Consider the following 12,858-nt stretch of genomic DNA (forward strand, 5'->3'; position numbering starts at 1 on the left):
TAATTTTTTTTTTTTTTTTGACAGGCAGAGTTAGACAGTGAGAGAAAGACAGAGAGAAAGGTCTTCCTTCCGTTGGTTCACTCCCTAAATGGCTGCTATGGCCGGCGTGCCGCGCCAATCCGAAGCCAGGAGCCAGGTGCTTCCTCCTGGTCTCCCATGCGGGTGCAAGGCCCAAGGACTTAGGCCATCCTCCATTGCCTTCCCGGGCCACAGCAGAGAGCTGGACTGGAAAAGGAGCAACCGGGACAGAATCCAGCGCCCCGAACAGGACTAGAACCTGGTGTGCCGGTGCTGCTAGGCAGAGGATTAGCCTAGTGAGCCGCGGTGTTGGCCCCAAAATAAATCTTTAAAAAAAAAAAAAAAAGTTGGGAATTTAATTCCCAGTGCAACTGTATTAAGACAGGACTAGTGTTTTTCCCCTGCCACCCACATGGGAGGTCCAAATGAAGCTTCTGGCTCTGACCTGGCCCAGCCCTGGCCATTGCAGCCACCTAGGGAGTAGACCAACAGATGGAGGATCTTTCTCTGTCTCTCCCCTACTCTGTGTAACTCTTTCAAATAAATAAATATATATTTTAAAAAATAAAGAGGTAGGGCTTATTTCAACACAGATTAATCCACCACTTGCAACACCAGTATCCCATATCAGACGGCTGGTTCCAGTCCCAGGTGCTCTGCTTCCAACCCAGCTCCCTGCTAACTGGGAAAGCAGCAGAGGACGGCCCAAGTGCTTGGGTCCCCGCCATCCACATGGAAAGCCTGGATGGAGTTTGAGGCTCCTAGCCTTAGTCTGCCCAGCCCTGACTGTTGTGGCCATTTGGGGAATGAGCCAGCAGACAGAAGATCCCCTTCTCTCTGTCTGTTTCTCCCTCTCTCTCTGTTGCCCTGCCTTTTAAATAAATTAAATAAATCTTAAAAAAAAAAAAAAAAAGAAGAAGAAGTGGGATCTTGAGGAAGTGATGAGTCCCTGCAGGTTGTACCCTCATAGATGAATACTGTTCTTTCTGGAGCAGGCTGCCTTATAAAAAGATGACTTGGATTGCTTTGTGCCTGTTTCCCTTCCCTGCTCTCTCTACCCTTCTGCCTCTGTCAGAAATAAATTCCCGTTCTTTATAAATCACTCCATCTGTGACTTTCTGTTACAACAACACAAAAGGGACGAATGCACTCACCCTTAGCCAAGAGGGAGCTGGTCTGAGGGAGCAGTGCGACTGGCTGACTGCGCTGCTGACCGTGCCTGACCTCTGGCAAACCAATTCCTTTTCTGGAGCTTTACTTGTTTAGCTTGTTAAGGGGATTACCTTGATGGCATTTAAGGCATTTCTCAATTCTGACAGTACGATCTGAAGGGGAAAGAGAAGGAAAAGATCAGAATGTAGGTGCCTGGAAAGACAGCATGGTTGGGCCCCAGTCACCATGAGGCTAAAGTTCAAGTGTGTTAGCCCTTATCAAATGGTGACCCTTACCTTTCTCAGCCCTTATCTCTCAGCCAGGCTCTGAGGATGCACGTACACACACGCACACACACATACACACAAGTTATGCCCAGCAGGTGTTCCAGTTGGCACCGAGTACCGTATGGATGCTGCCCTTGAGGTTGCGGCAGCCCTGGCCTCACCCTTCACCATTCCCTTGCCTCGAACTCAAGTTCCAGCAACTCCAGGCTACGTTTAGTTCCCAGCAAGCATCATGGTGACTTTCGGCCTCTAGAATTACTCATGCAGTCCTCCCATGTGATAACACTGTCTCTTCATCTTTCTTCCCCTACATCTACCTTCCCCTGGCTGTTGCCTAATCATCCCTCTGGCGTAGTGGTTACCTTGCTGCTTGAGACACCCAGACCCCATACTGAAATGCCGAGAACTGAGTCCCACCTCTGCTTCTGATCCAGCTTCCTGATAATCCACACCCTGGGAGGCAGCAGCTGATGGCTCAAGTGCTTGGATGCCTGCCACCCATGTGGGAGACCCAGATTGAGTTCCACTCTCCTTACTTGAACCTGACCCAGCCCCAGCTGTTGCGGGGACTTGAAGGATTGAACCAGTGGATGGAAGATGTCTGTGTCTGTCTCTCTGCCTTTCAACTAAATTAAGCAAACAAAAATTCAGCTAACCCTCTCCCACTGCCCTGTTCGACCCCAGGTTCAATGCTTCCCAGTGTTGCTCCCATAGTGCTCTATCATCATACTTACTACACTGTATTTTGATCACCTGCTGTGAATCTTAATTGTCCAATTAGGCTCTGAAAGTCTCTGGGTGGGGAAGGGGAGCAGAGTGTGTTTTATCTAGTTTCTTTATACCCAGTATGTTCACAGCACCTGACAAATAGTAGATGAACAATATTATGTTTGATGAATGAATGAATGAACTGGGGAGGAAAACTGGCAAGAAAGTCATACATGGATGGGACAGGCTACGTCCTTTTTCCACTCCCTTCCACTTGCCACCCATATCACAGATTTGGGGCAGTGAAATCACGTAAATTAACAGCAAGGGCAGGCTTGGAGCTAGAAAGCAAGAAACGAGCGGAAGAAGCAGGGTGCTCCCTGAGGGCGAGGGAGGTCTTTGGGGGTGAGAGATTGAGCAGGGACAGGACAGTGCGCACAGGAGTCGGGGGTGGGGGTGAGCAGGGCCGGTCAAACAGCGGGGTTTGGGCGCAGATGGGACTGAGCTCCGACACACCTGTAGGAGAGCCCGCGCCTGGCCCCGGGGAGGAGGAGGGAGGGTGTAAGTGGGAAGTCTGGGTGCCAGGTGTGGGAGAGCAGCAGCGGAAAAGCTGAGACACTGGGATCCCCTGGCAGTGCCCCGGATGTCCCTGCGCTGCCTGAAGTCTGGTGGTCTGGGCCCCAGGGGTCAATCTTCCCCTGGAGGTCTTGGCAGGAGGTTCTGGGGCTCCCTCTGGGGCTGGCTTCAGGAGGCGACTAAGCGGGCCTGATGATCTGGGGGGGGGGGGGGGCATGTTAAGTGATCAGACCTGAACATTCAAGCGTGAGTGTAGACGATGCAGTATGCTGCTTGTTTGGGTTTCTTCGCCACTGCGCAGTGTGTGCCCAGGGCAAGAACTTAAATTCCTCACATGTCTGACCCGTGGTGGTTGTAGGAGACGACATTCCACAAGTCTCAACACGGCTGCCCCCGCGCTTGCCCTTGGGGGCTGGGCGCGCCTCGTGCGTCACCGACAAGGGCTGAAGCCGACCCTAACCCTCCATCTAGGAGGTCGCTCGTTAAAACCCAGGCAGTCACTCAACAGACTATGTGGCTTTGCCCTCCCCAGAAGGAGTACCTCTAGGCTTTCAAAGTTCAATGGCCTGCCAACAGGCCCGGTTCTCACCTCACTTCCCTTCCTGCCGCAGGTTGTAGTCTCCTGGAGGAAGCCTTGCGCGTGCCCGTGTTCTTGTGCTGTGTGCGCATGCGTCAGTCTGTGCGCATGCGCACCTCTGGCTCTCAGGGCCCCTCCGCCGTGGTTACGTTCACCTGTCCTCCTTCAGTGGCTGCTGAGCCCCATGTCGGCCGGCTGCAGACGCCGAAACCTGGCTCAGGGATGGTGGAACTGTTGCTGTGTGATAGCTTATTTTAATAGAAGGTGGTGGTGTGGGCGACCAGGGGTTTGGTCCCATTACAGTAGAACCTGCAAAATCCAAGACCTCCTCTCTGCTCTACCAACTCAGCCCATGCCCAGATCACTGGGGATGGACACGGTGGCCGAGGAGCCTCTCCGTGCCCGGGGAAGAACCCTCGGGAGAAGCAGCTGCTGGCCACACTCCTCCCCAGTCCAGCTTCCCCAGAGGCAATGTCCCTTCCAATGTCTGTTTCTTTTTTAAAGCTCTATTCTCATAAGTTCTTAGAGTTGTAAACAGCTAACCACACTGCAAACTTGGCCGACATAAACAGATGTCCGTGTTGTAATCCAATTAAACTTACCCAACAGTTAATGAGACTTGCAAAATGATATGAAACGTGGAGTCATCCGCTTGCTTTTGATTTCTGGTAATTAATCATGGTGGACATAACTATGTCCAACCATTGCCCTCCCAAGTACTGCTTTCCCAAGCCACAGGCACAGTAAAGGCTTTTGAAATTCCTGGAGATTAGCTGGTTGTCTGGCTTTGTTTTGGCTATACACCAACTAACTCCTCCTTCCCATTGGAAAGGAAACTCCCATTGTAAAAGATCTTGTTAGGTGGCCTCCCCGGGTAGACAACAAAAAACCAAACCTTCTCTTTCTCTCTACATTTAGGTATGCAGGTCATAGGCCTGACTCCCAGCAGGAGCCACTTCTGCACTTCTGCCAAGAGTTCAATCTTGAATGAGTGACACAATCTTGAACAAGGCACAAGAATTCTTCTGCAGTGATGAGAAATCCATACCAGGCTGTCCTGGCTAAAGGCATTATTGTGTTTTCTCTTCTTTCCTGCCTGTATCCTCCAGACTCACCCCACACCTTCTTTGCGATCAATTTCCTTCCTGCATACAAGGAGACACAGCCTTGTTCTTTTGTTCTTGAAAGCATCCCCTCTGGTTATGGTGGCAATCACCACGAATAGCCCATCCAAGAGCTGCTCCCCTTGCCTTTGTTGCTCACGGAACCCCCCAAGTTTTCTTTTGTTCCTCTGTCCTCCTGGCCCAAGTATATGGTTAGCTTCATCCCCTTGTTGGGTGATCAGTCCTGTGACCCAGCTCTGGCCAGAGACCTGGGGCGGAGGAAGGCGGGTTAGGGGGAGGAGCTGCTGGAAGCATCTGGGCCAGATTTTCCTCCCTGGTTGTGCCCCAGCCCCCTTTCTTCCTGTTTGAGAAGCTGCCCTGTGAGAAGGGAGGCTGCAAGCATCTTGCTACCATGAGGGAAAATAACAGCAGCTCTGAAGAAGGCAGAAAGAAAGAATGGAAGAGCTTAGGTCTCAATGATCTCTCAGAGCCACCATACCAACCCTGGAATCACCTCTTTCCCACCTGTTGGTTTTTGGTGATGAATCAGCCCTTACCACTGAGTTCTCTTGTTTGAGACATCTTATTATTTGTAGCTGAAACCTTGTGATTAACTGACTGAATGAATTTCATTGTTTTCCAAGGTGACTAATCACATATTCTTGGAGCTGGACAGGATCTGGGAGATCTTTGAGTCACTTTGGAGTTGAAGAATCTGTGCAGATACAGAGGCAGAACAAAAAGGAGAATCCAGACCTCCTGAGTCTTATCCAATGGCAATTTTGCCAACAATCTAGACAAGTGAATGTCTGGGGAAGACATTTGTGGGAAACCAGGAAGACAGAGCCTGGATCCTGCCATCAGGGTTGTGGGCAAACAGACAAGTCAGAAGAGGCAGAATGGGCTTTAAGCTGGGCTTGGGCAGGTCTGAGGAAGGGCAAGATGTGTCCCAGTGCTCTCTGTCAGAGCTGCCATTGTACCCACGAATGCATCTGTGTGTGTTTGCATGCACAGCGCGTGTGCATGCACACAGACCTTTGTCCAGGGTTTCCTTGACAATCTCCATGAGTCTCTGGATTCCTGATAACCCTGGTCTGGCAGCAACATCATCTCCTTCTCACAGCTGAGTGCTTTGGTGGCTTCCAGTTAGTTTCACACCTTTGACTTTTTTCATGCCACTTCACAATTTTTCTTGTAGCTATGGCTGGACCCCAAAGAGTTTGTGGAAATAAACTTTTGTGCTTCCAAAGAGTGACTACTCAAGAAGGCTGACATTGAGAGGAATCAGAGTGGAAAAGGGACCACGTGGGTTGAGGGTGGCACCAAAGCATTCCCTTTTACCGAGGCTAGACCCTGCAAGTGTGTGCTGCTGCGGAAGCACAGTAGAGGGGAAGAGGGCCGTGGAGACGGCTGTGTACCTCCCAGGGGTAAAGCTGGGTGACAGAAAGCAGGGAGGAGGGCGGGCAGGTGCGTCAGGGCCCTGTTGAGAAGGAGCTGTGACAGCAGGAGAGAAGCCTGTGGCTGCTTTGGTAGTGGCCACTAGAGCGCTACTGGGGGTCCTCCGGGAGCAGGGGGACATCAACTCAAAGCGAAATCCAGACATGGGCATGGCAGGGCTGGTGGAAAGGAACAAAGCAGGATCCAGGTGACTCCTTCCCGAAGACTCGTCGGTTGGAGGGGGACAGGTGTTTGGTAAAGCAGTGAAGAGGCCACTCGAGACACCTGCGTCCCCTATCAGAGTGTCCTGCCTCCTTTCCGATTCAGCTTCCTGCTCATGCAAGCCTGGGAGGCAGCAGGTCCTAGCTTAAATACTTGGGTCTCTGCCACCCACGTGGGAGAACTGGACTGAGTTCTGGGCTCTTGGCTTCAGCCTGGCCCAGATGCTCCCCAGCATTTGCAAGCATTTGTGTGGAAGACTTTCCCCTGTCTCTGTCCCTCTGCCTTTCAATTAAAAATAAATAAATAAATTTTAAGAAGAACTATAGGAGGTGTGCTGACTCTTTTAAAGGAAACTAGAAAGCAAGGTCAGGGAGCTGACTTATAGTGAAGAATTAATGAGTTGCAGTAATTGTAGGCCACCCGAGTGAAGATGTTATTATTTTGATTATTATTGGCTCTATGATAAGTTCTTATTAACACATATTGAGAACTTACTCTCTGCTGGGTATCTTAAGCTCTTCACATGCATCATCCAATATAATGCCCCCATTGTATAGATGAGGAGACTGAGGAAGTCCTGGTCCAAGTTCCCATAGTTAGTGAGAACCCAGGTCCCTGACTTCAAAGCTCCCAACCACCACAAGGCTCTGGCATTGGGGCAAGGGCTCAGAAGCCGGGCCTGGCCACAGAGAAGACAAAGGAGGTTCTTAAAATGGCTGAGACCTCCCCTAGGAAGTTAGGAGGAGGATGGGGAGACTTGATGTTTATTGAGTGACATAAGACGAGTCACTGCACTGTCACTTCCATCATCAGGCCCCTAAAAGCAGGGGGCTTTGGAGCTGCTGTTGGCAGCCCAAACACAACAGCACACCGGCCCCGGCACAGGGGAAACCTTAAGGACGTGAGAAGGAGGCTGCTTGCTGCTGCCGCTCTATGATTCAAGTTTCAACAGATGTTTTATCTACTTAGCATACTTTCTCAGGTTCTGAGTCTCGGAGCTGAGCTTCAAGCAAAACTGATACAGTGAATGCAGAGATGGGGCAGGGGAGGAAGAGGCAGGTTTGGGGGTCACTGCACTTTTCAATTATTCTTCGGGAACCTGGGGCATAGTCTAGGATGGGGGAGGTAGTGGGAGAAACCAGAGAGGACATCCGGAGGGGAAGGCAGGTGTAGGAGTCGGAGGAAGGAGGAAGGAAGGTCTGCAGGGGACGAGCTGGGCAGCGTTTCCGCTCTCCTCCCTCACTGTTGTCACCAGTCCCCAGACCCAGCACATCTTGCCTCTTTTTTCATCTCCAAAAAGAACAGAAAAGTTGTAAACCGAAGTCAGATTAACCCTCTTCCCCTCCAAACCAACTCCATCAGAGGTGTCCCTCTCTTGGTCCCCAAGCACCAATGCCTGCTCTTTCCCCATCCCACATCCCTACAGGGGCCACATCCAGTCCAATCTACCTCAGCAGGCCTTCCCTGGGACCCCCGAGAGGAGGATAGAACCCAGAGAAAGCCCCTCGCCTGCTACTCCCACCCAGAGCCCGTGAGGCCAGATGGGGATGCAGGGGATAGTCCACCTCCAGTCCCTCCCGTCTCATGTCTGTCTGCCTCTCTACAGGCTGAAAATTCCCAGGGCCCAGCACACCCTGGGTTTGTGACAAGTGTCTGTAGAATGAGTGCATGAACATGTAACAAAAGGCTGGTCTCCCTGGCTGGCACAGCGCTGGGTCACAGGGGCTCTCGGCACCTCCATGGCAGAGCTGTGCAAGGCATTAGCTCTGGTTCAAGGCCGACTGGCACAGAGCAGGCTTTAGTCACCCTGGCTGCAGAGTGCATGCACTGGGCACCCAACCCTGGGCCCAGCACCTTGCCTCCCACACCCAAGCCCCACCCCCAGCCAGAGCCCAGCTCAAGCCTTTTGCCATTGTCCAAGCAGGACAATGGGGTGGGCTGGAAGCTCCTGGGAGGCAGGGACTTTGTCTCATCCAGGTGTGTACCCCTGGGGAAGGTTCATGGTAGGCAGCTGACAAATGTTCAAGGAGGGAAAATGAAGAGAAGCATTTGCTATGGTCTGAATGTTTGTGTACCTCTCAAATTCATATGTGGAAATCCTGTCCCCAAGGTCATGGTCCTGGGAGGCGGGGCTTCTGGAGGTGATTTAGGGCGCTGTCCCCTTAATGAGATTAGTGTTGTTTGTTTTTAAAGGTTTACTTATTCAAAAAGCAGAGTGACAGAGACAGGGAGAAACAGAGATCTTCCTTCCTCACTCCGCCAAACAGCTGCAATGGCCGAGGATGGGCCAGGCCAAAGCCAGGAGCCTAGAACCCCATCTGGATCTCTCACATGGGTGGCAGAGGCCCAAGCACCTGGGCCATCTTCTGCTGTTCTCCCAGGCACATTAGCAGTGAGCTGGATCAGAAGTGGAGCAGCCAGGACTTGAACCTGTGCTCATGTGGGATGCTGGCGTCCCAAGCTGAGGCTTAACTCTCTGCGCCACATCGCCAGTCCCTGGAGAAATTAGTGTCCCTACAGAAGAGTCTAAGAGAGACCCCATCACCCTTTCCACCACTGAAGTCACCGCAAGGAAGTAATCCTCATCAGAGAACGAATCTGCGAGCCAGGAGAGAGAAATTTCTGCCATTTGTAAGCCTCCCAATCTGTAGACCCACATGGGCCTTACAAGGTGCTGTTCATTAGACACCAGCATCTTTGACCCACAGGTGTCACTCAAGTCGAAGAGCAGTTATGGGCAGGTCCTCTGGCGTCTGCACTTCCTGATGAGAAACAAATGCACAGAAGACTGTTTCAAGAGCCTTCAGTGCTTTGGTAACAGAGAACTAGAGTTGGCTCCAAGCAGGTTTTTTTTTTTTTTTTTTTTTTTTTTTTTTTTTTTTTGCTCTAAAGGCCATCCATATTCATTCCACCACCCCTGCAGATCTGAGGCCTGGAAGGGGGATCCAGGGGCAAAACCCTGGCATGTCATAATCCCCCCCAGACTAAGTGCTCCTTCCCCATCCCCACTCACAAGAGGTGAGAGCAGGCTCTGCATGGGGAGGAAGACAGCTCCCCTAGGCCTCCAGGCAGCTCACTAGGAAAGCATTGCTAAGGCTGTGTCTCTCAGATGCTAGGGATAGGGAACAGGGAATGCCTTCTGAGACCTAGAGGGCCAGGGTAGGGTCTGGTTGCCAAGGGTAGGCCCCTCAGATTCTACATTTGACCTTGAGAGCCTCATTCTTTGGCTGAGGGCTTTGGGACCCCAAGAAAACAGCTGGAGGTCAGGACATATCCATGTTCTAGCAGGACCAAATGTCCCATGAGTGAGAAGAGAGGCAAAGCCAGGGAGCTCAGCACAGACTTGACCCCAGAGCAGGGAGAGCTGGGTAAAAGTGTATACTGGGAGGGGCTGGCGCTGTGGCACAGCAAGTTAACACCCTGGCCTGAAGTGCCGGCCTCCCATATGCGCGCCGGTTCGAGTCCCGGCTGCTCCTCTTCTGATCCAGCTCTCTGCTATGGCCTAGGATAGCAGTAGAAGATGGCCCAAGTGCTTGGGGCCCCTGCACCCATGTGGGAGACTTGGAAGAAGCTTCTGGCAGCTGGAAAGGGCCCGGTGGACCTACCAGTGGCTTAGAGCTCTGCCTCTGGAGCTCCGTGCCCTTGAGCAAGCCACTGATCTCATTTGTAACATGGGGATTGTTGCACACATCACAGGGTTGTGCTGAGCATGGAACCAGATGGTACTGGAGAGGGTGTTTGGCGTTGTGACTTCGGATGCTGTCTCCGCCAGCAGAGTGCCTGAGTTTGAGGCCTGGCTCCACTTCTGACCCAGCCCCTTGATACTGTGCACCCTGGGAGGCAGCAGATGATGGCTCAGGGACGTGGGTCCCTGCTACCCACTTGGAGACCTGGACTGAGATCCCAGCCCCCAGCTTTGACCTGGCCCAGCTGCAGCTGTTGTGGGCACTTGGGGAGTGACCCAGTGCATAGGAGATCTCCAATCTTTCTGTCTCTGTTTCTCTGCCTTTCAAATAAAATAAATGAATAAAAATAGTCAAATGTCGTGATGCATGGAATAAAACCCTACCTAATAAAATGTATGGAAGAAATGGAAAGAAGCCATTTCATGAACTTCAGTTAAATTGAGTAAATGGACATTGGGTTTGCAGCTTTCATTTCACTGGTCTTAGGTTAACATTCCCTTATATTTTCTCATTTTCCCTTCTGATTTGTGCTTGGGTGGCTGGGGAATGACAATGAACATTAATTGAAGGCCTAATCAGTGCTAAATCAGTCCTCGGAGTTTAGCCCCTAGACAGATTGTATCAACCTCCTGGGATACAAAACAGAAATGCAAATTCTTGAACCTTCTCCAGACATGTGATTCAGAAACTCAGGGTGGGGCACAGCAACTATTTAATAACTCCTGGGGCAGTGATGATTCACACGAAAACAGCCAAGTGTTTTACATGAATAAGCTCATTTAATGCCAGAAAAGCCCAGGGAGGTAGGAATCCATACTCCTGGTTTACAGGCAAGGAACACAGGGTTTGGAGCACTAGGTGGCTTCGCCCAGCTCCCCACTGGTCAAGGAACCCCAGGCCCATGGAACCCACACTACTGCCTTTCTGCATGCTTCCTCCTGGAAGGGGGCTGGTTTTGTTCTAAGAGAACCTCCCATAGGAGCAGCTGAAGAGGACTGAAGAAAGGGCCAGCTATTTCTCCATGGCCTGCTAGGCAGCCTGGATTGTCATCATCTAGGGAAACAGGCAAAGGGGCCGGCATTGTGGTGTAGCACATGAAGCCTCCAGCTATGATGCTGCATCCCATGTGGGCGCCGGTTCGAGTCCCAGCTGCTCCACTTCCAATCCAGCTCTCTGTTAATGTGCCTAGTAAAAGCAGAAGAAGATGATCCAAGTGTTTGGACCCCTGCCACCCATGTGAGAGACTGGATAAAGCTCTTGGCTCCTGGCTTCAGCCTGGCCCAGCCCTGGCCATTGCAGCCATCTAGGGAGTGAACCAGCAGATGGAATATCTCTCTCTTGCTCTATGTCTCTCTCCCCACCCCCACTCTTGCAAATAAGTGAATAACTAAATCTTTTTTTTAAAAGGGGGGGGGGCGTAAAAAAGAAAACAGGCAAATTTTAACACTGGCTCTGTCCCACTACTAAAGTGGAGCCAGGAAGCTCCACTGCCGGTTTGCAGCATGCCCAGGGCATCTGCTAGGTGCCGAGCCTGGATTCCAGCGGCATTGCCTGCTGCATTTGATGCTGTCAGAGAGGGACTAAGTCCCCACTATTTGCAGGCCTTGTCCCAGAGGCCTTGCCACACCATCCGGGGGAGGAGGTCTGAAGAGACCCAGCGACATAAGTTTGGAAGCCACGGGGCTAGTTTCCCGTACGCCTACTCTCCATTATGCTGCCCTGTGACAGCCAGGGGGCTAGGGGAGCACAGTTCCCGGATCCAGACAGCTGTGCTCTTGGCTTGGCACCCCACAGTCAGTCTGGGCTCGATGCCTCTGGGGAAAGCCAACCCGACCCTCGGCAGTCTGGGGAGGTGGGCAGGTGCGCGCCAGGCGCCAATAGTCTTTGGCAGAGCGGCCCCGTAGAGACCTCCAGCGGCCGCGAGGTGGCGCTGCGAGCCAGGCCACTCCTGAACCCTCCCCGAGGACCCGGGACCCGGGATCCTGCACGCGCGTGGACTCAGCCGCCCCCAAAGGACCCGATTCCAAGGGCGCAGAAAGTAGACGCGAAGGACACTCGCTCCCTCCCCCTGGGATCCCTCCCTGCTCCCTGCTTTTCCCTGCTGTGAGCTCTGCGGAGGGTGGAGCCGCCCTGAGGGGAGCAGGACCCGGGCGGGCGGAGTCTCCCAGCGGCTGCAGTCTCCTGAGCTCCGTTCCTCTTCGCTCTCGGCTCCTCCCCGGCCGGCCGGCCAGTCCCGGCCCCTGCTCGCGCCTTGCAACTGCGGACTTTAAATATTGCACAACTAAACAGCAACCTTGAACTTTTCGCTGTAAAGAGTGCTCTGACTTGTAAACTTAGCCATCCAAGTTCCCTTTTGCAGCAAAAAAATAAGTTAAAAGTCGGGGGCAGAGTCAGTCTTGTACTTGCTGTCACCTCTTTCTAAAGTCCTCTCCCCTCACTTGAGCAAACCATGCATACTTGTGTGTGTGCTCTGGATCTACCATTAAAAAATGTGAGACATTGAATAAAAGTTCTTTAACTTCCTTCAGCCTCACTTCTCTCATCTGTAAGGTGGAAGTAAGACCAATATCCACCTCATGAGTCGTTGCAAAACATGTAAATCATTTGGAATCATGAGTGGACCCCATAGTAGGTGCTCAGCTAATGTTACCATTGTTAGTGCATTACTTCCGACAGGTGCGGTGAGCACCAGTGTTTTGGCACTGGATTCAGGCAGTCTTGTATTTCCAGCTTCTTCTCATACAGAGGTCCTGTTAGCAGATTGGCTGAAATAGGGGTTCTTGTCTTCTCTCTGGAGAAGAGAATTTCAGAGGTGAAGCAGAGTGTAGCAGGAAGCGAGGTAGCAAGGTTGAATGAAACAGTGCATCTATGTCAGAATGGAGGAATGCCTCTCCAGACGAATCCGAGGGAGCATGCCTGGTCTATATTCAGAGTGGGGTTACAAAGGCATGGTGCCCGCTTCTTCCAGCCATTCCCCACCCACCCAACTCTCTTCTCCTGGACAAAGGGTTTCCTGGGTGCAAAACTGGTGAAAGTCTAGGACTGGGACGCTTTGCTTGGGGGGAAGGTTGGGACCACCCCTAAAGTTATCG

General features: G+C 52.0%; 1 protein-coding gene and 1 long non-coding RNA gene across 4 annotated transcripts in view; both read right to left on the reverse strand.

Annotated features, from left to right (window-relative positions):
* The window catches only part of LOC138844944 (uncharacterized), a 75,571-nt gene extending 71,991 nt beyond the window's left edge, over positions 1-3,580 (reverse strand). Inside the window, exons 1-2 of the long non-coding RNA XR_011381429.1 lie at positions 3,331-3,580; positions 1,173-1,343 (exon numbers count right to left, since the gene is read on the reverse strand). This is a non-coding gene — a long non-coding RNA (uncharacterized lncRNA). The remainder of the gene's footprint in view (positions 1-1,172; positions 1,344-3,330) is intronic.
* Positions 3,581-10,477: 6,897 nt separating this feature from the next.
* Positions 10,478-12,858, reverse strand: part of BATF3 (basic leucine zipper ATF-like transcription factor 3) — a 33,556-nt gene continuing 31,175 nt past the window's right edge. Inside the window, exons 4-5 of one of the 3 annotated variants that reach the window (XR_007909908.2) lie at positions 12,434-12,557; positions 10,494-10,951 (exon numbers count right to left, since the gene is read on the reverse strand). Coding sequence is in view for 1 of the 3 variants with exons in the window: in XM_051821324.2 (XP_051677284.1) it covers positions 12,504-12,557 (54 nt within the window). In the remaining 2 variants the exon portion in view is untranslated. Of the gene's footprint in view, positions 12,558-12,858 lie in introns of all 3 variants that reach the window. The other 2 variants (XR_007909907.2, XM_051821324.2) reach the window with 2 other exon arrangements.

Source organism: Oryctolagus cuniculus, chromosome 13 (genome assembly GCF_964237555.1).
Source record: "Oryctolagus cuniculus chromosome 13, mOryCun1.1, whole genome shotgun sequence".
Classification (NCBI taxonomy): domain Eukaryota; kingdom Metazoa; phylum Chordata; class Mammalia; order Lagomorpha; family Leporidae; genus Oryctolagus; species Oryctolagus cuniculus.